We start from the raw sequence: 25976 nt of genomic DNA on the forward strand, positions 1-25976 counted from the left end.
ATTCAAGCCATACAAAGCCTAAACCAAATAAAGCCAAAATTTTAATGGAGGGGGGAAAAAACGTTTGTCTTGCTGATTCCCAAAGAGGTAACATTAGGGTTTTGAGGCTGAGCCATCCTGACCCCAAAGTGGTTTAAAACTGCAGTTTTGCAGCCAAGGCTCTGTGTCTGTGCCCTGTGAGTGATTTCCCAGCCCAAGGTGGAGTTCAGCTCCTGGAATGCAGCTGGGAAATCCGTGCCGCTGGCCTGGGTGTGGAGTGGGGACCAGGAGAGCCCAGCCCGGCTGCTGCGAATCCCCGGGCTGCATCTCTTGGTAAAGGTCAAGGGAAGGAGATTGGGAAATTGCTCCGAGGCAAAATCAGCTCCAGCTCCGTGAGAGGAGCCTGGGCTGCCAGGGAAAGAGGGACCCGTGGAGCAGTGTTTTGCTTTTTTTTTCCTTTTGAGATCTTTTTTCCACAGTTGGGGGTGGATTTTCCAGACCTGATTGTCCAGGATTCCTTTTATTTCCTTGTGTTCTCTCTGGAGCAGCACCTCTGGGAGACCCCGACTTTGCACACCCAGTGGGGTGCCTGGAAGGGCTCAGTGCCCTTTGCAAGGGCTCAGTGCAGGCTGATCTCGATATTTTCCTATCCCAGTTCAGCAGCACAGCATGGAAACCTGCCCCAATTACACAGGCTGGAATAAAGCTTGAGGGAAAATCTCTGCATCCCAAGATGCTGGCAGGAGGATTCAGGATGCAGATGACTTTTGGAGGTCAGTCAGGAAATGCCCTGGCTGGTGCTCCCCCATTCCTGTGTGTCCAATCCCTTTCCAGGGCGATGTTTTTGCCTTTGCTTGGGAAGTTTTGGGGCAGGGAAGGAAGGCAGAGCTCAGTGATGGGGCTGGGGGCACACATGGGAAGGGAAATTGTTGTGGTTTCATTCAATCCTGCTGGAAAAACGGGCAGAGGGCTGGAACAGCAGCTGGGCTGCCTCAGGTGGGGGTGGTGGGTGATGCTCACAGCCCCGAGGGATCATTGGAATAACGGGGGGGTTGTGGCCACATCCAGAGCTCTGCCCAGCACCTGCTGGGAGCTGCTCCGGGCTCAGAGCAGGACCCAGAGCTGTCCATCGAGGTGTGACATCCCCCACAAGGTCTCATGGACGAACAGCTCCCCCTGGCCATAGAAAAACAGGATGGGAAAGGGCCCGGGGAGACAGTTCCAGCTCCCGGAGCTTCAGCAGCCACAGGGAACAGAGGATTTTCCTGTGTAAAGGAGAAAAGCCAGGCCCAGGTGAGGAAGTGCCGGGACAAAGGGCCGGAGGGGCCCTGGATGCCTCTGTGTCCGTGCTGGCACCGGGAGCACCGCAGGCTCCTGTTTTCCCAGCTTTTCTCTCTGTGGATGTGAAAATGCAGGTCCCTGTGAGCCCTGTCCCGGCTGCCCGAGGCAGAGCAGCTCTACCAGGAGGGGACAGAAGGGGTCACGTCTGGGCATCACCTCCTCTTCCTCTGCTCCTCGCTGCTCCTTCCTCACCCTCACTCGGACAGCAAAGGCCTCACACACCTTTGCAGACATGAAAGAGGCGCGCTGGAGCCCTGGATGCCGCTGCTGCTGCCGGGCAGGACCAGCGAGGGAGCAAAAACCCATTTCAGGCACAAGGAGAATGAGGGCAAGGAGTCCCACCGGGCTCACGTGGGTACCGGCATCGCCTTTCCGCAGGAGAGGCTGGAGCAGCCCAGCGCTGCCCGCAGAGGCGAGGGCAGCTCGGCCGGGCAGCCCCCGGAGGGAGGCGATGGCAGCACCGGGCACCCCGCTCGCCGCAGGAGGATGAGGACCATGCCAAACCCGGGTTTGTTGCTCCCCTCTCGGGCTCAGTGGTGGCACGGGGAAGTTTGGGGGCAGAGGAGAGGAGAGTTTGGTGGGTGGCTTTGGGGCAGTCGGGTGCTGGTTTTCTTTTTCCATTTTTTTTTTTTGGTGGGTATTTTTTGTGTGGTGGTGGTCGAAGGGGAAGTTTAGTTTGTCCTTGGAGAAACAGGGAGGGCGAAGCGTTCCTGAGCACCGGTGAGTGCTGCGAGGAGCCCCGGGCTCAGCGGGACTCAGAGGGTCTCACTGGTGTCATCTCGGTCACTTTAATCTTATTTATTTATTGTGGGTCCGAGCTCCTGGGGGTACGGTGGGGGTGTGGGCTGCTGGACTGGCTGGGGCTGCCCTGACCTCTGCAGTGGCTCTGGCTCTGCACATGAAGCCACGAGCCTGGAGCGACACCGGGACCCCAAAGCGTTCATTGCTGCTGCTGCAGAAATCGGGATCGATGCAGGATCTGTCTGACCCGATTAGCGGCTTCCTATCGCTTTCCATTTATACCTTCTCTCCGTTTTTGGCTCCGGCCGCCGACCTCCTCCAGGGTTTGCTGCCAGTGCAGATTCTGAGGGGGCACAAAGTCATTTGTTCATCCCTAGGAGCAGACTGAGGTTACAGCGCCGAGCTCTGGGTCTGGATCGGGGGGAGCAGGTGGAGGGGAGCGGCTCTGCCTCCATCCCAGCACTTTGGGACAGGATGGGAAAGTTGCCCATCGATTTGGGATCGGATTCTTTCTCGTAAGCAGGAGGGTGGCAGGAGGGGGTGGCTGCGGGCCCCGGCCCCCGCCCGGATGGAGCCGGGATGCTCCGGAGGGGAGAGGTCACTGCACGCACCCCCTTTGTCACACCTCTGCTGGTTCAGGCTGATCAAAGCACGTTCCAAGCGCTTTGTGTCCCTGTGTCCATTCAGCAGCCGCTTCTCAGAGCGTGTCCAGCGCTTTGCAGCAGCGACTGCCCCGTGGACCCCAGCGGGGAGCAGAGCCCAGCCCCCAGAGAGCCCATTCAGCATCCCCAAAGAGCCACCGCAGCACCTCGCGGTCCAAAATCCATTTCAATCTTTTCCTGAATCAGGTTAAACCCCGGCTGGGAGTGCAGGGAAGATGAGGAGGGCTCAGCTGCAGCCAAGCCTGGCCCGGTCCCAGCCTGTCCCTGTCCCTGTCCCTGTCCCTGTCCCTGTCCCTTGGCTGAGCAGCCGGCACCACCGCAGGGCTGATTCCATCCCGTCTGCCTTTTCCTGCTACCTGTGCTGGGCTGTGGCAGCTCTCAGGGCACACCCGGAGCGGGACCCCAGCGGCTCCCTCCGAGCAGGAACTCGCCCTCGCTGGTTATTAAATTACATCCTGACCCGGTTAATCCATAGCTGATTAATTTTGGACTCCATGGCTGGTATAAGAAAGGGTTCATCTGTCTCGTGGCGTGTACTGTATGTACTGAGCTCTCCGATAATCAGATTTTTTTAAATATAAAATAATATGGGTGGAAGAATCAGAAGGAGGAATGAAAAGTGGGGAGGGCTGGAGGGGTCTGGCTGGACACAGGTCCCTGCCTGCCATGGGGTCAATAGTGATGGATGCTCCATCCCAGCACTGGCAATCCAGCTGGGGATCTTCCTCAGGTGCATCTTTTCCTGGAGAGCTCCTGCTTGGCTTTATGGCACATCCCCAGCCTGGGGAAACTGAGGCACGGAGAGGGAAGTAGCCCACAGGAGCTGGCTGCTGCTTGCTCAGGATCATAATTTGTCTCTGGTGCAATTTCATAGAATTCCAGGAATGGTTTGGGTTGGAAACGACCTTAAAGCTCACCCATTGCACCCCTACCATGGCAGGGACACCTCCCACCACCCCAGGCTGCTCCAAGCCCTGTCCAGGCTGACCTTGGACACTTCCAGGAGCAGTCACAGCTGCTCAGGGCACCCTGTGCCAGGGCCTGCCCACCCTCACAGGGAGGATTTTGTCTCAAATGCCTCATCTAAACCCACTCCCTTTCAGATTAAAGACAATTTGTGTGTTTAAACGTTGAGGTTCATCCTGCCCCACCCCCCATCCTTGCCACAGACAAACTTTAACCTCTGCTTCTAAGCAAAGAGGCTTCAGGTCTGGCTGCTCCTGAGCCCTGGGCTCTCCTGGGGCTGGAGAAACCCTGGGATTGCTCTGATCCACACCATTATTTCAGTGTATTTTGGCCCCTTTTCCATTTCTCCACAATTCCCAGTCAGGACTCAAAAGCAGAGGCAGCTTTTGCCAGACTCCATCATCCCCTGCAAGATCTGAATTAGTCTTTCCTATATTTCCATCATTCATAAACTACCAGCATCTCCCATTCTGCTTATTCTCTCACAGCTACACACATTTCCTTGGCATTGAAAGAGTTCAATTTGCAAACACCTCTCCTGAGGAGGAGGATGAGCCACAAATTTTCACAGGGTGTCCCCCTGCAGCAAGCCCAGAAGCTCCTTGATTTCCTTCCAGAGATGATTCCTGCCCTGCTCCATCAGTGCCAGATGCCCAGGGCACCTCGCTAAGCCTCCAAGGACGCTCCGTGCCGGAATCAGAGCCCGAATATTTAAAACCCCAGCCCTAATCGAGGGCGTTGAAGGGTCTGGGTTGTGGTTTTACATCTTGCACCCCCTAAAATCCAGCCCTCCTGATGCCGGGGGATTGTTGCTAATTGAGGGGCACTTCAATTAGCTGGGATGAGAAATAAGAAAAATTCCCTTGGTGGGGACGCTGCGGAGCCACCTGAGCTCCATCCCGGAGCCGCGGGGCTGGAATTACCGAACCCCAGGTAATTAGTGCTGCAAAGAGAGGACAATTAGCAGAGGTTCATTAGTGCCCTGAGCTGCTCCGTGGCCCGAAGCCGGTGCTGGGCAGAGCCCGGCTCACACTGGTTTCTCAGAGATCTCTGTGAAATTCCCGATTTGCTTGTGAATTCAGGAAAAGCAAATGAAGTGTCACTGCCACGTTCCGCTGCAGGACGGGAGCTCTCCTTGTTCCCACCCTGCTCCAGCTCATCCCACATCGGATCAAAGGGAAAGGGCTGGCATGAGCTGCTCAGTCTCCTGCACTATTTCCCACAGGGAAATTAAGCTCCCTGTCCAAATAATAATTCAGGGACCTGCTGCCAAAAATTCCTCCTCTGCCAGCTAATCCCTCTCTGTTTTGGGACAGGCTCGGGGGTGTTTTATCTCCACTCTGGTGTCAGAGCTGTGCATGCAGAGCTGCTGAGCAGTGATCCCGTACCAGGACTTGCTGGATTCTGGTCCATCCCGGATGCAGGACACCCTCAGGGGACAAATTTGTCTGTGGAATAAATCCCAGCAGAGCCGGTGATTCCAGGAGCGGGGGATTAGAGGGAAAGAAGTGATGGAGGAGAACCTGGGGCAGCGTGGCTGGAGGGGGGATTGAAATCCTCGGAGCCAAGAGGGTGTTTAAAGTCACCTTGGCGGGATACAGAGGCAGAAGTTTCCCGGGGGTGCAGCCGAACCCCCAGAGATGAGGGGATTGTGTAACTGCCCCGTTTCTCTGAGGCGGAGATGTCATTGCGGGCATCTTCCCCCGTACCCATCTCCCCTGGACCACAGCACTGCTTTCATCCCCGTTATCAGTAGGATTTTGCTGCAGCTCCTCGGCCCCAGAACAACCCCGATCTCCCCCTCCTCTGGATGCTTTTCGTGCTCCGCGTTTCCCTCAGCCCCAGATGCTCTTTGCCTGAGTGCAGCAAGTGACCCTGGTTAGTCCAAGTAGATTTCGGGGGGAGAAAGCCACCAGAAGAGGTCAGATTTTGCTTACAGCCCTCATCACCCTGTGGTCCAAGCCCTTCCAAAGCTGGGTTTGGAGTGGAGGTGGACACAAGCTGAATTGAGGTGTCAGGAATATCAATTGAATTATTTTTTGTTAATAGATGCCCTCGCTGGGATGAAGGTGAATTTAACGACTGTAGTCTATAGGGGTAGAGAAACGGTGAATAAAATAATAACGCTGCCCTGAAGGAGCTGATCAAAGGTTGGATAATCTCCTGTCCCCTTTCCAGCACGGAAAGCTGGAGATGCCGGGCTCCAAGCCGGGCCCTCCTCCGGGACAGCGAGGTTTAATGTGCTCATTAACGCTGTGAGAGGAGAAATAGCTCAGAGGACAGAAAAGGACGCTGGAGGGGGGGAAATCGAGGTGACCGGGTCCCTCAAGAGCAAAGGAACGTCACCGAGAGGAATTCAGGAATTCAGGCTGAAGCCTGCGGGTAGAAACGCGCCACCCTCCTCTGCCTTCCCCCACGGCCTGGCAGGGCGAGGAGGGGACAGCGGAGGAAGAGGAGGGTGGGAAGATAACCCAGGTGAAGGGAGAGGTGGGATCCAGCCCTGGGTGAGGCCAACAGGAACAAAATCACTCTGCAGCACCCAAGGCGAGGTGTCCGACAGCAGCGCAGGCTCCGAAACGGAAAGAAAGGAAATATAGGGAAAGAAAACAAAAATCCCTCTTATTTTAATGACCCATGCCAACCTGCCTGGTCTGGCCCACCCAGGGTGCTTATTAATTAATTAATTAAGTCCTGGAGGTGACAAGCCCAGGTGACAAGTGGCGCTGGGGGTCGGAGCCAGCACCCGGCTGTACCCAGGCGTGAGGAAGGGCCCGTCCCTCCTGTCCCTCCTGTCCCTTGTCCCCCACCCTGCCCTTTGCAGGGCTGTGCCAGCCGTACCCGCTGCTGCAACTGGTCCCTGTCACCCCGGGGCGGGGACGGACATGTCCCACGTGGTGGTGGCACTGTGGCCGTCCCCTCCTGGAAAGGCGCCCGCTGTCCCCACGGCCACAGGCGAGAGGTAGGTGGGCAGCGGGGGATGCTCCAACCCTTGGGCTTTCCCCTCCCCTCCTCTTTTTAAAGCCATTATTTTAAATTAATACTGAAAACCGCCCTTTTGCCGGCTGGAAATCTGTCTCGCGGTGCCAGCGGTGTGCGGGTCCCTGTCCCCCCTCTGTGCCTCCCTCCCGGGGGACCAGCTCAGACCTCGCCACGTCACGGACAAGACTTGTCCGCGCTGGCCCATCCGGAGCATTATTGGGGATTAAAGGTGGCATCCGCCAGAAGGGCACGTCCTCCCCCGTCTCGCCCGCCGGCGGCTGGGGGCAGGAGCTGGGGCCGGGCCCCCCTCCCCGGGGGGCGTGGGGACAAGGGTGTCCCCAGCAGCCTGCAGCCCCTTTCCCCATGGAGCCCCGGCTGATTGCAGGGCTCCCGGGGGATGGCGGGGCCGAGGCCCCGCTCGGTGCCGGGTCCCTGCCAAAGCCCCAATTCCCCGGTGAACCCAGGAGACAGGAGCCTTTGCAATGACATTGTCTGCGTTGTCCCAAAGGCGCCTCTCGGGGGTATGGCTGGACTTTTTTCTCATCTCCGCTTTCCCTGCACATCCCTAGCTGTGGTTATTAACTCTCTTCCCAGATGCAGACAGCGCTGGCGCTTCCATGCCCTGGCCAGGTAAGTCCTTAGGAGCTGGCGAGGCTGGGCAGAGGGAGGAATCTCCTCCTTTTCACCCCATTCAGGAGTGATGGGGAGGGGAGGGGACAGGAGCGGGGAGAAGAGGCTCCACATCCCCAATAACCTGGAGAAACCTTGGGAATGGGCATTGTTGGCCGCAGGAGTGCGAGGGCAGGGGGAGGAGGAGGGGATGGCAGAAGGGTTCACTGGGCTCAGAGAGCCCGGTGCAAACCACGGCCCCGACTCACTGGGATGTGATGGGGAAAACACGAACTCTCCCTCAAAATGACCTTTCTCTTTCACCGTCGCTCTCCCTCGCGTGGTTTTTTTGTTATTATTATGATTTTCCACAGGCAGGGATTTCCGCTGAAGGATATTAGTTAATCAGATTCTGAGAAGCAGATGTTGGGTGATTTAGGAGGAAAAAACGAGGCAACTTTCTAGTTCAAACCTCGGCTGGAGCCCAGAGCGTGGTGCAAAGCTTAGGGACGAGGTTTTGTGGCTTTGGGACGCATTGTTAATTTTGGTCTTAATTAAAAATGAGACAGATAAAGTGGTTTGGGGACAGGTGGGGCACATCCCTGCAGTGATGGGGACAGACAGACAGACATCAGCATGCTCTGGGGCTTTAAGGTAAAGAAAGGAACCTCAGAGCCTTGCATCCCATGGGAAGCTGTTCCAAGGGCTTGAAATAGAGCTAAAAAGCTCTGGGAATTTCATGGTCAGCTTTAGCTGCTCAGCTTTGTTCCACTGCCAAGAGAAGTTCCTTTATGTGTGGACTTCTCTGGGTCCTCCCCCGGGCTGGAGGTGTGGTGGGTCAGCTCATTCTGTCACTGAACAATAAACTCTGATTCACACTTTATTTTATTCTGATTTTAAAATCAGCTTGGGGTTTATATTAAGAAAAAACAAGAATGCAAGACGGGAATGATGTGTGCTGCTTTTCTTCTTCCCTTTAGTGCTTATTTTTCCCTTGAAAGTGCTTTTTCTGGGCCAGGTGTGTTGCAGTATCCCTTTGGAGGCCTCCTGATGCTGCTGAAACCAGAATTACCCTCAGCATGTCTGAACTGGACACAGCTGGGGCTGCAGGACTCAGGTTTGGAGTCCTTGGGGCTCCCCAGATTTACCTGAGGTCACTCTGGGGACACAACCACGCTGCTGCTGCTGCTGCTGCCCCAGGAATCACTCCTGTCCCTTGCCCCAGCCACTCCTCTCTATATGTCCCCAGGAGGGAAATTCTGCACAAAACCCGCCTGAAGCAGCTCAACAGGGCTGAATTTCTAAGAACAGCCAAGCTCTGTGGGTTTAGTTCAAGCAAAGGAACCTGGTCTGTAAATAGCTTATGATAAATTCTGGGATTTGTCCCCAAATCCAGAATCTCTTCTACTAAGGAGAGAGACTTGTCTGGGACATGGATGCTGGGTCCTGGATGAAGTTCTTCTCTCGGGGCTGTAAAGCTGAGAGGAGGAGAGGGAGGATTTGTGCCAACTCAGGATCTTAGTGGCCACTTCTGCAACAGATTGGGGATTTTGGCTTGTCCTACCCCCAGCTGTGTGTCAGCAAGGACGGATCCTCTGCTCCTGGGGAGGCAAAACCTTCAGTGCCCCAAATTATTCCAGTGGAACAGGGAGGCACTGGGAGCAGCTCAGGCCCCACGGGGGGATGGGTCCCAGCCCAGCACTGGGAAGCAAACCCTGCCCTGGGGACCATCCTCATCACAGGACCGGCCCCGGCGCCTCTGCTGCTACTCCGTGCCCTAAATTGTGATGCTATTCCTGGCAGTTGAGGGCATTTGGGTTTTTTGTCTCCCTCTTGCTGGAGCTGGCTGGGTAAGAAAGCCAGAGTGCCCTTGGTGAGCAGCAGTCATGCAGAGCAGCTCCACGTGTTCTCCTGCGGTGTCTCATGTCTGGGAAATACATTTGGAGGGGAAATAAATCAGGGCACTGAATTTACTTGGAAAGTTCATTTTGGGGAAAATCTCCACAGAGCCATTCCCTGCTAACACCTAATTTCTCTCTGTGCTTCTCCCTGAGGCAGGACAGGTAATTTCTCAGCTCCATAACTTGGCCTGGTCCCTGGGCTCCTCTTTGAGTACAGAATGTGTATGGTGTGATATTTGGGAATATTTGGAGACATGGTGACTGTTCCTGAATGCCTCACAGAGCTGGGCTGGGAAATCATCCACCCCATGGCCTGAAAGGTGCTCTCCAAGTGATCCAAAGGCTTAGTCCTGAGCTGCTTCCTGGGGCTGGGAATATCAGGTCTGTTGAGGAGAGGACTAGGAGAGCTCTGGAGGATGTCACCTGCCCCAAGGGAGGGGTCCTGTTCCTCCCCTCTTCCCAGATCAAAGGGGTTCTCCAAGGCTGGTGGACATTTCTCCTCCTGGGCTGCATTCCCCAAATTCCAGTGCAGTTCCTTCTTTGGAAATTGTTTCCAAACAATGGTTGACCCCTTTTCAAGGTGCCCAGGCCCTCCTGGGGTTTGATCCAATGGCTCTCCCACTTGGATCAAGGGCTGCTCTTAGCTTGGGACAACCGTGTTCAAAACCTGCACATCATGCTCTGAATTTTGGATCTGCAGCTGGAAAGGGATGAAATGACCCCTTGCTCTGGAATCACTGCAGAGAGGCTGGCTGGGACACCTGGATTCACCCCCATCCCTGCTGCTCCCTGACCCTTCACCCTTGGGTTCTGTAGGTGGTTTGGGGAGGTTTAACAATGGCAAAGCCGTTTAAAGGGTGTGCAGGATCCAAAGATGATGATTGTGGGAGTAATTTTACCACTCAATGGCATGAATGCTCCCACTAAAACACAAAACAGGATGGTGTGAGCTCAGCTTTGCTCTGCATAGGCACAGTTCAGCTCTGTGTCCCTGTCCCTTGCAGATCCTCCTAGCGTGGGAGAGGCGCGGGCAGCCGGCGTCGGCCGCGGGGATTTCTGCTGCTGAGCTGATTAGCGTATGATGGACGTGGCCAGTTGGAAGGAGATGGAGGTGGCACTAGTGAGTTTTGACAACGCTGATCAGATCGTGGAGGATCCCTGCTATTCCAACGACCTCAGCCCCGCCGGGCAGTCGCGGAAAGGCCACCCCAGCTGCGCCAACCTCCTGTCCAACCTGCGCATCCTCATCAACAGCGAGAACGCCAACAATGAGACCATCTTCTCCAGGTTCTCCGCAGAGTTCAGCGACCACCTGGTGGGGGAGAGGGTGGGCATGGATGAGGGGGACCAACGAGTCATCATCAACATCGCTGGGCTGAGGTTTGAGACCCGGCTCAAGACCCTCGACCAGTTCCCCGAGACCTTGCTTGGGGACCCGGAAAAGAGGATGCGTTACTTCGACTCCATGAGGAATGAATATTTCTTTGACAGGAACAGGCCCAGTTTTGATGGGATCCTGTACTATTACCAGTCTGGGGGGAAAATACGGCGCCCAGCCAACGTCCCCATTGACGTCTTTGCTGATGAAATCACCTTCTATGAGCTGGGTGATGAAGCCATGGACCAGTTCCGGGAGGATGAAGGGTTCATCAAGGATCCTGAGACCCTCTTACCAACCAATGACTTTCACAGGCAGTTCTGGCTGCTCTTCGAGTACCCTGAGAGCTCCAGTGCAGCCAGGGGTGTAGCTTTGGTCTCCGTTCTGGTCATTGTCATCTCCATCATCATCTTCTGCATGGAGACCCTGCCGGAGTTCCGGGAGGAGAGGGAGTTTAGGTCCACCCAGGAGCTTTCTAAGAATGTGACAGACGCCTTGCTGGCCCACAGCACCTTCACGGACCCTTTCTTCGTCATAGAGACCGCCTGCATTGTCTGGTTCTCCTTCGAGCTCTTTGTCCGGTTCATCGTGTGCCCCAGCAAGACCGAGTTCTTCAGGAACATCATGAACATCATCGACATCGTTTCCATCATCCCCTACTTCGTGACGCTCACCACCGAGCTGATCCAGCAGAGCGAACTCAACGGGCAGCAGAACATGTCCTTGGCCATCCTGCGCATCATCCGCCTCGTCAGGGTCTTCCGCATCTTCAAGCTCTCCCGGCACTCCAAGGGGCTGCAGATCCTGGGCCAGACCCTCAAGGCCAGCATGAGGGAGCTGGGCTTGCTCATCTTCTTCCTCTTCATCGGCGTCATCCTCTTCTCCAGCGCCGTTTACTTCGCGGAGGTCGATGAGCCGCAGTCGCATTTCTCCAGCATTCCCGACGGTTTCTGGTGGGCCGTGGTCACCATGACCACCGTGGGCTACGGGGACATGTGTCCCACCACGCTGGGCGGGAAGATCGTGGGGACCCTGTGCGCCATCGCGGGGGTGCTGACCATCGCCCTCCCTGTGCCCGTCATCGTCTCCAACTTCAATTATTTCTACCACCGCGAGACGGAGAACGAGGAGAAGCAGATGCTGCCCGGGGAGGTGGAGCGGCTGCTGGCCAGCGTGGCCACGGGCAACGGCAGCATGGAGTCACTCAATAAGACCAATGGGGGTTACCCTCGAGACAAGGCCAAAAAATGATGGTTGAGGCCCTGAGGGACTGGGCACAGTCAGGTGGGATTGGCTGGAAAAAGTATTCAACATCTGCATGCTCTGATTTTTTTTTTTTTTTTAAATAATATGCTGCTGCTTTTTTTTTTTTTCTAGACATTTTTCAATCTCTGATTTCCTGTGGCTGTTCAAATAAACACCATCTTTCTTATCTCTCTGCCCTGCCCATCAGTCTGGTGTTTTTTATTTGATGCTCATCTGCTTGACATTTCTCTTCTCTGTCCCTGGTGACAGAGTGGAATTCCCCACATACAGAGATTTCCTCATTTACTGGAGAGGAAAAAGGGCAAAATGACATGAAATGCTTGGCTCGGTGACACCCAGCTGTCCAGGGATGAAGGTGGGTCCAGCTCCCTGCTTTTTTTTTTTATTTCATTTTAAATAGTTCCTCCCTATCCACCACTTCAGATCTGGGGGTCTGACAAATTCCCACACCTGCGACAGCTCTGACTGCAAAATAAGCTGCAAAAAGCAATGAGAAGGGATATTTTTAGCTGGATGAGCTCCCTGGTCTGCCTGACTAATTAATTTTGATGGCACAGTAGGGTGGGCACTCAGGATGGACCCAGGGCAGCAGGGGGGGATTCGGGGATGCTGCCCAGGCACTGGGGCACAGCCACACCAGAGCTCCAGGCTCAAAGCCCATCGGGGTTTCTGCTGGAAAACTGAGCTCTGAGAGAGGGATTGGGATTTCTCCTGCTCGTTATGCAGTCTACAAACAACCCTGGGGACGAGGCACAGTGACCTTGTAGCTTTTATCGTCACTTCTGGTGCTGCAAAGGGGGCACAGAGCGATGAGAGCCAACATTTCTGACAGCTCCGCTGCCTGTTGTAACAAGGCACTTCTGTTTTCCTAAAAATGCAAATTTCCAGTGGCACTTTGGATGGGAGCAGCCAGCAACAGCTCATTTTGCCATTCTCTCCAATGCCAGCAGGTTTTCTGACAAAAACATTTTGTTCCCACTTCACTGTTTCACTCGATTTTTTTTCTTCTTTTTTTTTTTTTTTTTTTAATGTTTCTGCCTCCATTAAAATCCCAGCTTCTGTTGCAGTGTCTCATCTGCTCTGATGTCCCACACCTGCTGCACAGATGTCTCATCTCCTGACACATCCTCATGATCATTACACAGCGTGCCAGCATCCCTCATTTGCAATTTCATTCAGAGAGCAGTGGTGGAACAGGGATTGGATTTATTGCTCCTGCTCTGTTGGAAAATGTGGCTTTGGGCTCTCTGGGATTTTCCCTGTAGCAGAAATCCCACAGCCCTGTGGGAGGGGGTTGTTATTTCGGTTTTAGGGTTATTTTGGTTTTTTCTGCAACAAGGTGTTTTGCACCTCAGGAGATGGATCTGAGACATGACCAGAACAATTCCTTTTCCCTCTGGGTCAAATCCCACTTATCACCTGCTCTCCCTGCTGTTTTTTTCCTATCCCTCCACCATCCTTTTCCCCTCCCTTGCAGCCCTCACACCCTCATCTCAGACAGGAGGAACTGTCAGAGCTATTCCTCCTTCCCGCTGTGTCCAAGTCCTGTCATCTGTGGGGACGCTTGGAGAACGCACAGCTGGGCACAGCTGGAGGAGGCACAGCTGGGAGCAGCACTCAAACATTCCCAGCTCCCCTCCTTTCACCTCAGTTCTCTCCAGCAGCTCTTGCACATCACTATTTTTATTTCATAGCAGGTTCTTTCTCCTTTTCTTCTAGAAAACTTGAATTTTTCCTTTTTTTTTTTTTTGTATTTTTATTGCTCCCCTCTCCAAGTTCTCTCTCAGCCTCTCTAATCAGAAGCACTTTTTGGTGGTTTTTCCTTGGGAAATCACCATGAAAAACTCTGACAAGAAGGTTTGGGCTGGGAAATATTCAGCCTGATCAACCATGAGCACATTTCCACTCCTCCTGCAAACATGGACTGTAATGGTGCTGGGATGGGTGGATGGATGCATGGATGCATGGATGGATGGATGGACAACCTAATTCTTATAAACTTGTAAACTTAATCCTCAAATAAAAGAATAAATGCTTCAAAATCTGGTATGCAGAAAATATTGTTTATTTGGACTCAACTTTTTTGTCCCTGGCTTTGTGCTGCTCCGTGGAACACAATTCCAGCTGGGATTTGTGTGTGGGAGGGTGGAGATGTGGGGCAAAATGGAATCCCAGAGTGGTTTGGGTTGGGAGGGACAACCTTAGAGCTCATCCCATTCCGCCTCCTGCCATGGGCAGGGACAGCTTCTCCTCTCCTGGGCTGCTCCAAGCCCCGTCCAGCCTGGCCTTGGGCACTTCCAAGGCAGGAACAGCCACAGCTGCTCTGGAAAAAAAGATGATTTCAGCTCTCCAGCTCAGTGGGATGAGGACAAACTCTGCAGTTTGGCTCTCACCATCCATTGTGGGAGGCCAGGTCCGAGGGGGATCCCTGACTGATGCCATGGGAGGGGGTCAGAGGATGAAACCTCTCCAGGCACATCAACATATTTCCAATTTGCCCAAAAGTGGAGGAAAACCAGGCTATGAATTCCCAACATCAACACTGATGAAAACCTGTAAGAAACTCCATTTTCCTGCACAATTTGCAGTTTTGTTCTTTCCCAAACACAGGCCCAAAGCTCAAAGCTCAATGGAATCCATAGAAAGCCCTCAGTAACTCTCCTGCTCTGGAGTCAAGCCCTAATGAGCTGATCTGTCACATCCTTCTGCACAGAGGATGAATTCCCTCTTCCAATTTCTGCCTCAGGAAAAGCTAAAAGAAGACAAGAACCCCCTTTGCTCTATCAGAAAGGTGTCCTGGCCATTTTTTATCCTTGGAGCAAGACAAAACCTGTGGCCAGGTGTGAAATATTTGCAGCTAGGAGCGACTCCCTCCTTTGAGTTGAAATTCCCCAGAATCCGTGAATGGATTGGGTTGGAAGGGACCTAAAAGCCATGGGCAGGGACACCTTCCACCATCCCAGGGTGCTCCAACCCCGTCCAGCCTGGCCTCGGACACCGCGGGATGCTCGGGTTTGGCACGGGAGCCACGAGATGGCACTCCAGGATCGGCATTGCCCTGCCATCCGCGCATGGAAGCTTTCCCTCGCTTTATTCCTTTATTCGATGTGAACTCGGGTGGGGGGATGTGCCCCGGCCGGGGGATGCTCCCTTGGGGGAATCCCTCTGCCGGGAATTCTCGGCACCAGTGCAGGGGAGGATTTAGGAACTGCCTCCCCTTGGCAGGGTACTGAGGCGTTGGTCCTGCCTGGAGTAAGAACCAACACGCTGAAAACGCAGCTCCAGCCCCTCCAGGTCTTGTCCCTCCATCCCTGATCCTTGGAGTCAGGGCTCCCACTGCATCTGCCTCACTTCTTGTTGCTCACCAAAAAGAGAAAATTCCTGCCATAGGCTGAGGGCAAGCCCCATGTGCCCAAAATCTGGGGCTGGGTCACTCTTCTGCTTGGGCACGAGATTCCCACCAGCCAGGCTGGGAATCTCAGGGATGTGTGGTGAGGATGGGGGTAAATCACACTCCCACCACCCCACATCACATCCTCCTCTAGAGTCAGCTCAATTTTTACACAGTGTAAGAAGAGAATAATTAATTTCCAGCCCAAATCACCTGGATGTCTCCCTCCACATCCCTGTTACTCTGGGCGTGGAATCTCCAGGCCCCAGCAGTGATGGAGCCTCATTTACCAATAAATAATGCAGCCAGTGCCTTGTCCCTCAGCACTGCAGAAATGAAGACACAGCAGGGACTTGGATCTCTCTCCTGGCTTCCTGCTGAGCAATTCCACTGCAGCTGCTCCTGGGGAAAGAGGTAGCCTCCATTTTTTATAGGCTTGGATAGGAAGGGAGGTCATTTCCTTCCCAAAACAGTTCTGTGCTTCTGTAAAAGCCTCACCATGGGAGGCACTGGGTGAAAGCCTTTTCCTGCTCTCCTGTGGGGCCCAAGGGAAATCTCCAGCTGAGTCACATCCTCCTGGGGGACTCCCTGCCCTGGGGTGGCTTTGGGCTGTCAGGCACTGTGCAGGGATAGTGGGAATAAACCTTGTGCCCAGGGATGGGGAGCTACCAGGTCAGGAACTGGTGGGACATGGTTGTGAGTCTGCAGGGGTCTGCTCTGGCATGGTTTGTGTCTGGGGTGGTGAGTACAGCCTCTCTGCATGGAAATTTGGGGGTTCCAGAGTCACCCACTTGTCCTAGCCCCAATAAAAGAGCCACTCTTGACTTCCACCCTCAGCCCTGCAGCGGTCACAGCTCTCACAGGGGCTCAGCAGAACTGGGATGGTCAAACATCCTCAGCCACCACACAGCAGTGGTGTCTGCCAGCTCCTTCCTGACTCCTGCCATTCCATCAGAAATGAACATGCAGCCACCAGCTCAGGACCACCAACATTTTATTTGTGCCAGAAGCCGTGGCAGTGCCCTGGCTGTGCTCAAAGCACCGCTCACATCGTGTGGTTCTCCACAGCCCTGGCCAGCCCCACGCGGTTGTTGGCCCGGTCAAAGATGCTGTAGTACACCCTGATGAAGACATCTCCCAAGATCCAGAGGTCCCCAGCGGTGTCCTGGAAGCTGCTCATGCAGAATCCTTGGTTGTGCTGATTTGGGCACAAAAGGCAGTTGGGGAAATGTGGGTTGGTGTCTGCTCTCACACAGCTCTGGAGCCTGTGGCCATCCATGCCCTGAGTCCCAGGGGAATGGAGAGGCCAAGGTGGCCACAGCCCCTGCAGAAGGACCTGGAGAGAGGCTCCTTACCTGGCCCAGCTGGCTGCCACTCACCTGCTCGGTGTAGGCCGAGGCAGACACAGGGTACTGGACCCCACTGATGACAAAGATGACATCGGGCATGGCAGGGATGGAGCTGCAGTTCACGCTGTGCTGCAGGGAGCAGAGGGAAGGGGCTCTCAGCAGGGAAACAGAGGGACAACAGGGGCAACAGGGGCAGCAGAGGGACAGCTCTGACCTCTGTGACAGGAGCCAGGGAAAGGCTGGGGCTGGGACAGGAGAGGGACAGGATGGATCTCAGGGAAAGGTTTTTCCCCAGAGGGTGCTGGGCACTGCCCAGGCTCCCAGGGAATGGGCACAGCCCTGAGGCTGCCAGAGCTCCAGGAGAGTTTGGACAGCACTGCCAGGGATGCACAGGGTGGGATTTGGGGTGTCTGTGCAGGGCCAGGGGAGGGATTGAATGGTCCTGGTGGGTCCCTTCCAGCTCAGGACATTCTGGGATTCTCTGTCTCGCTGATACAAACCGGACAGTCCCAGGGTGTCTCTGCAGGGGCAGTTCCCCTGTGCATGCCCAGCCCTGGCTGGGCTCTGCTGTGCCAGGTGCCTCCAGGGCGAGCAGGGCAAGCTCTCACCTCTCCATACATGCCCTGCACGGCCCCAAGCACGCTCTGGATGCTCCTGATGCCCGAGGGTGGCCCGGCCACGAGGGAAGTGCCGGTGTCGATGATGGCCTGGCAGCCACCCACGCACGCAACCTCCTGGCTGTTCACAATGATGCTGTGGGGAGACACCAACCAGGGCCATGAAACAACACATGGACCTTAGGGATGGTTCTGAACTTCTTTCCTAAGGGTTAAAGCTGGGGAACCCCAAGGGCTGCCTGGAGCTGCAGAGCCAGCTGGGAGTGCAGCCACCACTGCAGACATGGGCACTGAGCACAGGCCAGCAGCTGGGACCCACTCGAGCCCAACAGAGGAGGTTTTGACCCATGACTTTGCTCTCCTCATCACCAGAGACATCCCCTAAATCACATCACCCTAGGCTGTGCCCCAAGCACAAACCATCCTCATTTTGGGTGTCAATTGCCAAAGTACTGCAGGGTTTGTCCCCTTATCCCTCTGCATCCCTCTGCATCCCTCTGCATCCCTCTGCATCCCTCTGCATCCCACTGCATCCCACTTCATCCCTCTGCATCCCACTGCATCCCACTGCATCCCACTGCATCCCACTGCATCCCTCTGCATCCCTCTGCATCCCACTGCATCCCTCTGCATCCCACTGCATCCCTCTGCATCCCTCTGCATCCCACTGCATCCCTCTGCATCCCTCTGCATCCCTCTGCATCCCACTGCATCCCTCTGCATCCCTGAGCCCTGGGGTGTGGATGTCAATGGAAGCCTCTGGTGGTGATGGGTCCAAGGTCTCTTTAGAAGCCATGCCTTGAGGTGACCAGAGAACAGAGCAGATTCGTCACCTGTCCATGGAGATCTGCCAGTAGCCCTGGTAAGAGACGGGGATCCAGTGGATGGGGCCGGTGAAATAGGACTCATCGATGCCCCCGAAGATGACCACGCTCCCTGCTGCCTCACTGCACCATGCAGGAAAGAAAAACAAGGGGAATTTTGCAATGTGGATCAGTGCAGGGCCGTGTGTCCCAAGGGTGATTGTGCCACATCCCCCTCTCCTCACCAGTGACACCCTGGCACAGCAGCAGGGCCAGGGCCTTTGGCACCAGGAGCCACGGCACAACCATGGCCTGGAAACTTTCCCTGTGGGGAGGCTGGTGGCCCCCAGCCCTTGCACATCATGACCCGGACACAACATCCCACAGCAGCAGTGACAAGGGAGGAGCCAGAGCTGCCAGCAAAGCCCGAGGTGCCTCCCCCCTTCCCAGCCCTGCAGCTCCTCATGGCTCACCGGGACAGGTAGACAGAGAAGAGGTTCTCCTGCAGCAAGCTCTGGTTCACCAGGTTATCAAAGACTGGAGTGACCCCATCAGCAGCCAGGCTGGGGTATCCCAAGCCCAGGATCCCATCGAATTTGACGTTGACAAAGAACTGGCCGGGCTCAGAGGTGCTCAGGCCGAAGAGCTGGTTGGTGTCCACCAGAGACGCCACCTGGGGACAGGGAGGTGGCCTGAGCCTGCAGCAGGCACTGGGATTCTGGTGTTAATCTGGTGGGGAAGGAGCAGGGGATCCCCTGCTGCAGGTGGAGCTGGAGATTCAGACAAAGGTTATTAAAGAAAGAAGCCCAAAGGTTATTAAAAGCTGAGGCACGAGGGGCTGAGAGAGCCCTGGCTTTGTGAATCCCTCCTCAGAGAGAGGAGTCTGAGGCTGCTGGAGCCAGTCTTAGCCTCAGACTATCAAGGGTTTGAATTCTGTAACCTCATCCCACAACTTTTAATGACAGAGCTGCATTTAATGCGTGCATTTACGCATTTAATAAAAGATGAGATATTTAGTAGGAAAATGAACAGACAAGAGATAACAGATGAAAGATCTTAATCAGAATTGCTACACAGGATAAAACTACAAAGAACTACAGGTAGATTACAACATTACAAACAGTGCACTATAGCAAGGTACTTGTATTAAAGCTGGCACTAGGAATAGGATTGATTAGGATCCAAAAAATTAGGATTTTATTGCTGCCAAAACAACAATAATGTGCACAGATCCCTCCACTTAACCCCTGAGCAGTGTCCCCACTCATTGCACATATTTTCAGGAAAATGTGCAGAAGATTTCTGCCTTGTGGAAGTCTGGTGTGGCTTTTAAAGTGAGTGTCTGTCAGTCCTAAACTCAGCTTATCTTGTCAGATCTTTCTTGAACAATGAGAGGTTCACTGGCAGCTGGGAGATGCCAGCCCAGTGTTGATCCTGGGGCTCCAGGATAACTCACTACAGGACAGTTTGTCTGTTAAGAGCACCAGGTCAGTTTGGGGGTGGGCTGTTCTGCACAGCCCCAGTGATGCCGTGGGACACTCACGGTGACGGTGTCAGAGCCCACAATCCCCTCCATCTCTCCAGTGCCGTAGTGGATGGACAGTCTCAGCCCCGTGCTCTTGTAGGTGGAGGACTGAGAGGGGTCAAACATCTGGTGCGTTTCTAGATAAATGGAAAAAAACAGAATTAAACCTTTGGGCAAGGCCAGACCTAAGGGAGGTGTGGGAGGAGGAGCCCTGCTGAATTGCTGTTTGTTATCCTGCCTTCAGGAATAATTCAGCTGGGAACATTTGCTGTCCATCCTTCCCCTCCTCCAGCAACATCCCCATGGCATCCCCATGTCCATCCCCCTTGGGCAGGTGGGGAAACTGAGGCACAATCAGTAATGGCATCACCTGAGCTCTGAGCAGCCCCTCCCCCCGAATATTCAGCATTCCAGCTCACTGCACAGGTACCACGGACCCAGCGGGGTCATCCCCTGTCCCCTGGCGATGTCACCCCAACTTCTGGCCTCGGTGGAGCCCCACAAACCCAGGATGTGCAGCTGGGGCTGGCTCCTACTCACGGCAAGCCAGGCTGGTGCAGGACACAGAGGGAACCCAGAGGTCGGAGGAGCCGGTGTCGAAGACCACGGTGAAGTCCTGTGGGGGGGTGCCGATGGAGATGGTCCCGTAGTATTCCACCTGTGGGGCAGCCAGGGATGGATTTTGAGGCATGGAACCAAACCTGGAGCTTCCCCAGGCTTGGAACCTTTTTGGTGCCCTCTTTCATGGAGCCCCCTGCTTCTACAGAGCCCCTGGGGGACATTTCTCTGTTCAGGGCCACCAGCGTTGGCAAGGAGGGTGAAGGATGTGAGCTGAAGGCTTTGGGATAGAGGATTTGGGGTTGATCTGTGCCCAGGACAGACAGAGGGATGGACATCCCTCAGACCTCCCCAGGGACACAGCCCAGACTCACATCGAGGGCGTTCAGCAGGGGCTCCGTGGCCACCCCGGTTCCGTTGGGAAAAGCATGCGGGAATTTGGTGCCGATGTCGTAGTGGTGATGCTGGAAGAATTGGTGCAGCAAATCCTTCTCCCTGAGGACATCTCTCAGCTTCTTGCCCCTTTCCAAGGGCAGCCTGGTACAAGCAACAGGGAAAGAAAAATAGTGAGATGGGATTTTGCTGTGTGCAGCTCCTGTGAGCGGTGTTGAACACCTCCAACGTTCTGACCCAACAGCAGGAGCACAGGAAACTCCCCCAAAACTCTGAGTCAGGGATTTCCTCAAAAATCCCGAAACAGTCCTAGAAACCAGCCCTCCCCAGGCACACCCTCAATCTCTGCCCCCCTGGAGCAGCTTTCTGCAGCCTCAGCCCTCACCTCTGCTCCCCAAAGCCATGCAAAGCCTCCAAACACTGATTTCCCCCTTCGCTTTGCCCGGGTGGCCCTGGCACTGATGCTGCTGTGACTTACCTGGTGACACCCTGGCAGAGGGCAGAGGCAGCACAGAGGAGCACGAGGAGCCACATCCTGCCAGGGTAGCCAGGGTGAATTCCTGCAGGTTTATAAAGCCCCTGCCCACCCCAGCTGCTGTGCCAAGAGCAGCCGGGACCAGCGGGAGCTGCCCCCTCCCCTCCTTTGGGCACCCGGCCAAGGCAGGTGGCACCCAGGGACTGAAGGACACAGCAAACATGAGCCACACGTCACCTGGCGGGGGGGAACTGTCCCCTTATGCCGCCCATGATCCTCTCCTGGGGACCCCATGCTCTCCACTAGATCCCAAATACAAACTCTCCATCCTTTAGACCCCAAATCCTTCAACCTGACCAGGCACTGCCTGGCTGTGGGTGTGGAATCACAGAATTCCAGGATGGTTTGTGTTGGAAGAGGCTTCAAAGCTCACCCAGTCCCACCCCTGCCACGGACAGGGACCTTCCACCATCCCAGGTTGCTCCAATCCCCAATGTCCAACCTGGCCTTGGGCACTCCCAGGGATCCAGGGGCAGCCACAGCTGCTCTGGGTACCTGTGCCAGGGCCTGCCACCCTCCCAGGGTAGAATTCCAATATCCCATCCAACCCTGCCCTCTGGCAGTGGGAGCCATTCCCTGTATCCTGTCCCTCCATCCCTTGTCCCTGCAAAGGGCTCTGAGGTCCTCTTGGAGATTTCTCCTCTCCAGGTGAGCATCCCCAGCTCTCCCAGCCTGGCTCCAGCCCTGGGAACATCCCTGAGCCTCCTCTGGAATTGCTCCAGCAGCTCCACGTGCTCCTGATGTTGCAGACAGCTGGAGGCATCCATGTGGCTTTTGGGTTTGTGTCCCGAGGCCATCGCAGAGCAGTGGGACCCCTGCTCACAGCAGTGTCCCCAGGCGGGCACGGAGGGCCCCGGTGGCGCTGGGTGTGACCCGGGAGCGGGGTCTGACGCATTCCCGTTATCTCAAACCCCACCCGTGCCGCGGGATGCAAACAGCACAAGGTGACCCCGGGGGGCTGTGCCCGGGATACGGAACAACAGCACGGAGCTGCAGCCCCAACGAGCTCCGGAATCCGGGAGAGCCTGGGATGGGAACGGGGAGAGCCCGGGGTGGGGACGGGGAGAGCCCGGGGTGGGGACGGGGAGAGCCCGGGATGGGGATGGAGGGAGAGCCCGGGAACGGGGAGAGCCCGGGGTGGGGACGGGGAGAGCCCGGGGTGGGGACGGGGAGAGCCCGGGATGGGGACGGGGAGAGCCCGGGATGGGGACGGGGAGAGCCCGGGATGGGGATGGAGAGAGCCCGGGATGGGGAGAGGGGAGAGCCCGGGATGGGAACGGGGAGAGCCCGGGATGGGGAGAGGGGAGAGCCTGGGCATGGGGGGAGAGCTCGTGAATGGGGGGAGAGCCCTGGGTTCGGGGAGTGAAGGGCGCGGGGGATGCGGGACACGGACCCGGCACCGCTGCTCTGGTTCAACAGCGCGTCCCCAGGCACTGCCCCCCCTGCAGCCCCCACACCTGCAGGAGGTTCGGTTTCCTTGAGGAGAGAAAGGGAAAAAACAACGGGTTTTGATTTTTAAAATTGTTTCGTCTCCTGTGAAAATTGCCACTGCGGTGAGGATGCTGTAGGCAAAGCCACTCCCAGTTTGGGGACTGGGATGTCCCCTCTGCTGCAGGAACACACAGAGTTTCCACAACGGGGTGGCTCTTGCAGTGCAATAAAGCAGGAATTTATATTGATTTTTAACGATTTATAATGATTTATAATAATTTATAATGATTTTTCTGCTGCAATTGTCCCAGTGGTTTGTAGAGGAGTGGCTGGGCCATGGCAGCCAAAAAGGCAACGAGGCTCATCCCAGTTTCCTGTCAGGAAGGAGTTCATGATGGATTGGAAATGTGGGAAGCCATCAGGACGAACTGTAGGAACCACCTTTGCAAGAAGAATTTATTCCAAGCCAAAAATGAATATTAAAATGAACTTAAATTATTGAAATAATAAATATATTAAAGCAATGGTATTCATATATAATATATGAGGGGTACTTCTGAATTATAAAAACTAAAAAGTATAATTATGTATTCTGTATTTTAATAATATATAAATATAAAAAACTCCTCAAGTCCAGTGAAGAAGAGAGCAGAGTAGAACAGAATAGAGGATTGAATAGAGGGTAATCAGATTAGAATATAATTACAATATAAGATAACTAGAATGGAATGGAATGGAATAGAATAGAATAGAATAGAATAGAATAGAATAGAATAGAATAGAATAGAATAGAATAGAATAGAATAGAATAGAATAGAATAGAATAGAATAGAATATGGAATGGAATGGAATGGAATGGAATGGAATGGAATGGAATGGAATGGAGAACAGGATATTCCCCTGCTGTTTGGAAACCATCCATGTAATTATTTTATTGTGGAATATTCAGACCATGTGTGGGTTTGTGACACGTTGGCTGTGTCCTGATCCCCTCCCAGCCCCGTCCTGTCCCATCCCAGTCATGTCCTTGTCACATCCCAGCCCTGTCCCAATCCCATCTCAGCCGTATCCCAGCCCTGATCCCATCCCAGCCCTGTCCTTGTCACATGCCAACTGTGTCCTTGTCACATCCCAGCTGTATCCTAGTCCCATCCCAGCCCTGATCTCATCTCATCCCAGCCCTGTCTTGGTCCCATCCCATCCATGTCCTTGTCCCACCCCATCCCATCCCATCCCATCCCATCCCATCCCATCCCATCCCATCCCATCCCATCCCATCCCATCCCATCCCATCCCATCCCATCCCATCCCATCCCATCCCTGTCCTGGTTCCATCCCATCCCATTCCAGCCCTGTCCTTGTCCCATCCCAGCCGGGTCCCGATCCCATCCCAGCCGTGTCCCGATCCCATCCCAGCCGTGTCCGTGCTCCCACCCCGCGGTGCCTCGTGCAGCCGGTTCACCTTGGCACAGAACATCAAACAGAGCTGGGGACTCGCACGTGCGGGCCCCGAGGGGCTCCTGGCTCCGTTCCGGGGGCGGCTCCGGGATCAAACAGCCCCGGGGCTCGGGGTCACACGCGCTGTTGACTTTCCCCGTCCCTGCTTTGCCGCCTGGGTTTCACCCCCGCGGGAGCTTTGCTCCTCTAGGGAGAAGTTCAAAGGAAATCTCCTAGGTTTCAGTCCCCTAAATGTGCTTTGAAAGCAGCTCGGAAGCGGGGTTTTGCTAAAAACCGTGCAGGGATGCAGGAAAGGGGAACTTCTCCATCACCTGTACTGTGATTCCAGCTCCAATTCTCAACCTGAAATCAAGCACAGCCTGCTCTTGCCATGGGGGTGTCCTTTCATTTAATCAAGGGATTTCCCACTAAATTGTCACCTCCTATATCTGAAAGCCAATTGAGCTGGTAGTTGAATTACCAAACATCTCAGTGAAGGTGCTGGGGGCACTGTGAGCACGGAGCAGGTCCCATTCTGCCCCCAGGATGACCAGAGGGGCTCATGGCACCCCCAAACCCTTCTCTGAACCGTGTGACACTGGGATGGCAACACCAGGAGAATCTTTGGGATTCCCCCGAACTCCCCTGGGGTCACCCCTGCTCAGGAACCTCTGCCAGGAGCTCCCAGCACAAACCCATCGTGGATGAAGAGCTGCGGGAATTACAGCTCAAAAAAGCACAAAACCCCACCTGAAAACAAAATTTCTGGGGTGCAGCTCTAACGGGGTGGCAAAAGGGGGATTTTACAGAGTTTTCCCTCTCCTGGATTCTCCTTCAGCATCCAAACCTCCTTGAAACCCCCAAATTCTGTTAAAAACTAGATCCCAGGAATAAACTCAGGGGACTGCTCATCCAGCCTCTGCCCTCTGCTTATTCCAAAGGAGCCGTTTAAACTTGGGGAATCATTTCAAGAGCTGCTGGATCTGTTTGGTCCTGGCTGGAGGTGGATCCCAGAGCCCAGCTCTGCAGCTCCAGGGCTGCAGGGGTTGGAGAGATCCAGCCAAAATCATTCCAGGCTGGAAGAAAACAGCTCTGGCTCTCAGGGAAAAGAGGAGCCAAGAGCCAGCTGAAGTCATCAACAAAATTCCAGCTGGCTGGGAAAAGCTGGGAGGTAGTGGGATGGAAAAGCTCTGCCTTGGTTTTAAACAGATTTTTCACTGCTTGAGGAAAAGAGGGGGTTCAGAGCTGCTGAGATCAACACCCAGGCTCCTGAAGCGCCACAAAAACCTGGAATTTGTCCCCAAAAGTCACCTTTAGCATCAGCCTCCATCCAGTGCTCAGTCGGGAACACCGAATCCATGGGCAGGGTGGAACACCGAGCCTCCCCTCAGAATTCCAACAGCTCCCACCTCTTTGAATGATTTCATTTGGGAGGGAAAAGGAAATCTGCGCTGTTTGAGCCCTTGTTCCAGTTGGGAACATGCTCGAGGGAGATGCCGATAAAGATTTATTCATATTTCCCTGCTGGAAAACTTCCTGGAATCCCACACTTCCTGGGCAGCTCACGGAGTGACTTTACTCTCACGGGCTGGGGCAGTGGGAACAACACCCAGTGTCGGGAAAATGAGTAATAAACTCAATAAATGAGGAAAAAATAGGGGGAAAAAAGAGAAAACCACGAAGCAAAGAGCACAAAGCAGCGATCCCCAAGGAGAGGAGGATAAATGGGGATAAATGACCGCGGTGGTGGCAGCGCAGGGACAGAGGACAGGGAGGGGACAGAAGGGGCAGGGTCCAGCCTGGAGCTGCCCCCGGGCACCTCCCGCCCTTCAGAACCCGCAGATGAGACCTGAATCTCAAACAGTGCCAGGTGAATAAACCACCGAGGAGGGGTAAAACCTCCTGCATCCCCCTCCCAGGGGGGTTTTTCATCAAATCTGGATTTTCCAAGCACGTCTCGATATCTATATTAATTCCTGATGGGTGTAGTGGGAAATTTAATGAAGAGTTTGTGATAATTTATCTACAAGAAAACCAAAGAATGAAGTTCAGTTTTTACTCCCAAGCCCTGCATGTAAAAATGTGTCTCCATGATAAACACCCCACAAAAAGAGA

At 54.6% G+C, this 25976-nt stretch overlaps 2 protein-coding genes across 3 annotated transcripts; one reads left to right on the forward strand and one right to left on the reverse strand.

The window, feature by feature from the left end:
- Nucleotides 1-1738: 1738 nt before the first annotated feature.
- KCNA10 (potassium voltage-gated channel subfamily A member 10) lies at nucleotides 1739-11994 on the forward strand. Of its 2 annotated transcripts, none has more exons than XM_033080459.2 (2): nucleotides 1739-1828; nucleotides 10183-11994. In XM_033080459.2, the coding sequence occupies exon 2, from the start codon at nucleotides 10257-10259 to the stop codon at nucleotides 11805-11807; it is 1551 nt and encodes a 516-aa protein (XP_032936350.1). In that variant the 5' UTR covers nucleotides 1739-1828; nucleotides 10183-10256; the 3' UTR covers nucleotides 11808-11994. The 2 variants fall into 2 exon arrangements, with proteins under 2 accessions (XP_032936350.1, XP_032936351.1); XM_033080460.2 differs by lacking the exon at nucleotides 1739-1828 and adding an exon at nucleotides 7111-7298.
- A 4264-nt stretch (nucleotides 11995-16258) lies between these two features.
- LOC117007074 (embryonic pepsinogen-like) lies at nucleotides 16259-20992 on the reverse strand. The gene is made up of 9 exons (XM_033079956.1): nucleotides 20937-20992; nucleotides 20440-20602; nucleotides 20048-20165; nucleotides 19526-19644; nucleotides 18456-18655; nucleotides 18013-18126; nucleotides 17171-17315; nucleotides 16593-16691; nucleotides 16259-16411 (listed from the first exon to the last, which is right to left on the reverse strand). The coding sequence occupies exons 1-9, from the start codon at nucleotides 20990-20992 to the stop codon at nucleotides 16259-16261; spliced, it is 1167 nt and encodes a 388-aa protein (XP_032935847.1).
- Between the last annotated feature and the right edge of the window lie 4984 nt (nucleotides 20993-25976).

Source organism: Catharus ustulatus, chromosome 25 (genome assembly GCF_009819885.2).
Source record: "Catharus ustulatus isolate bCatUst1 chromosome 25, bCatUst1.pri.v2, whole genome shotgun sequence".
In the NCBI taxonomy this organism is placed as follows: domain Eukaryota; kingdom Metazoa; phylum Chordata; class Aves; order Passeriformes; family Turdidae; genus Catharus; species Catharus ustulatus.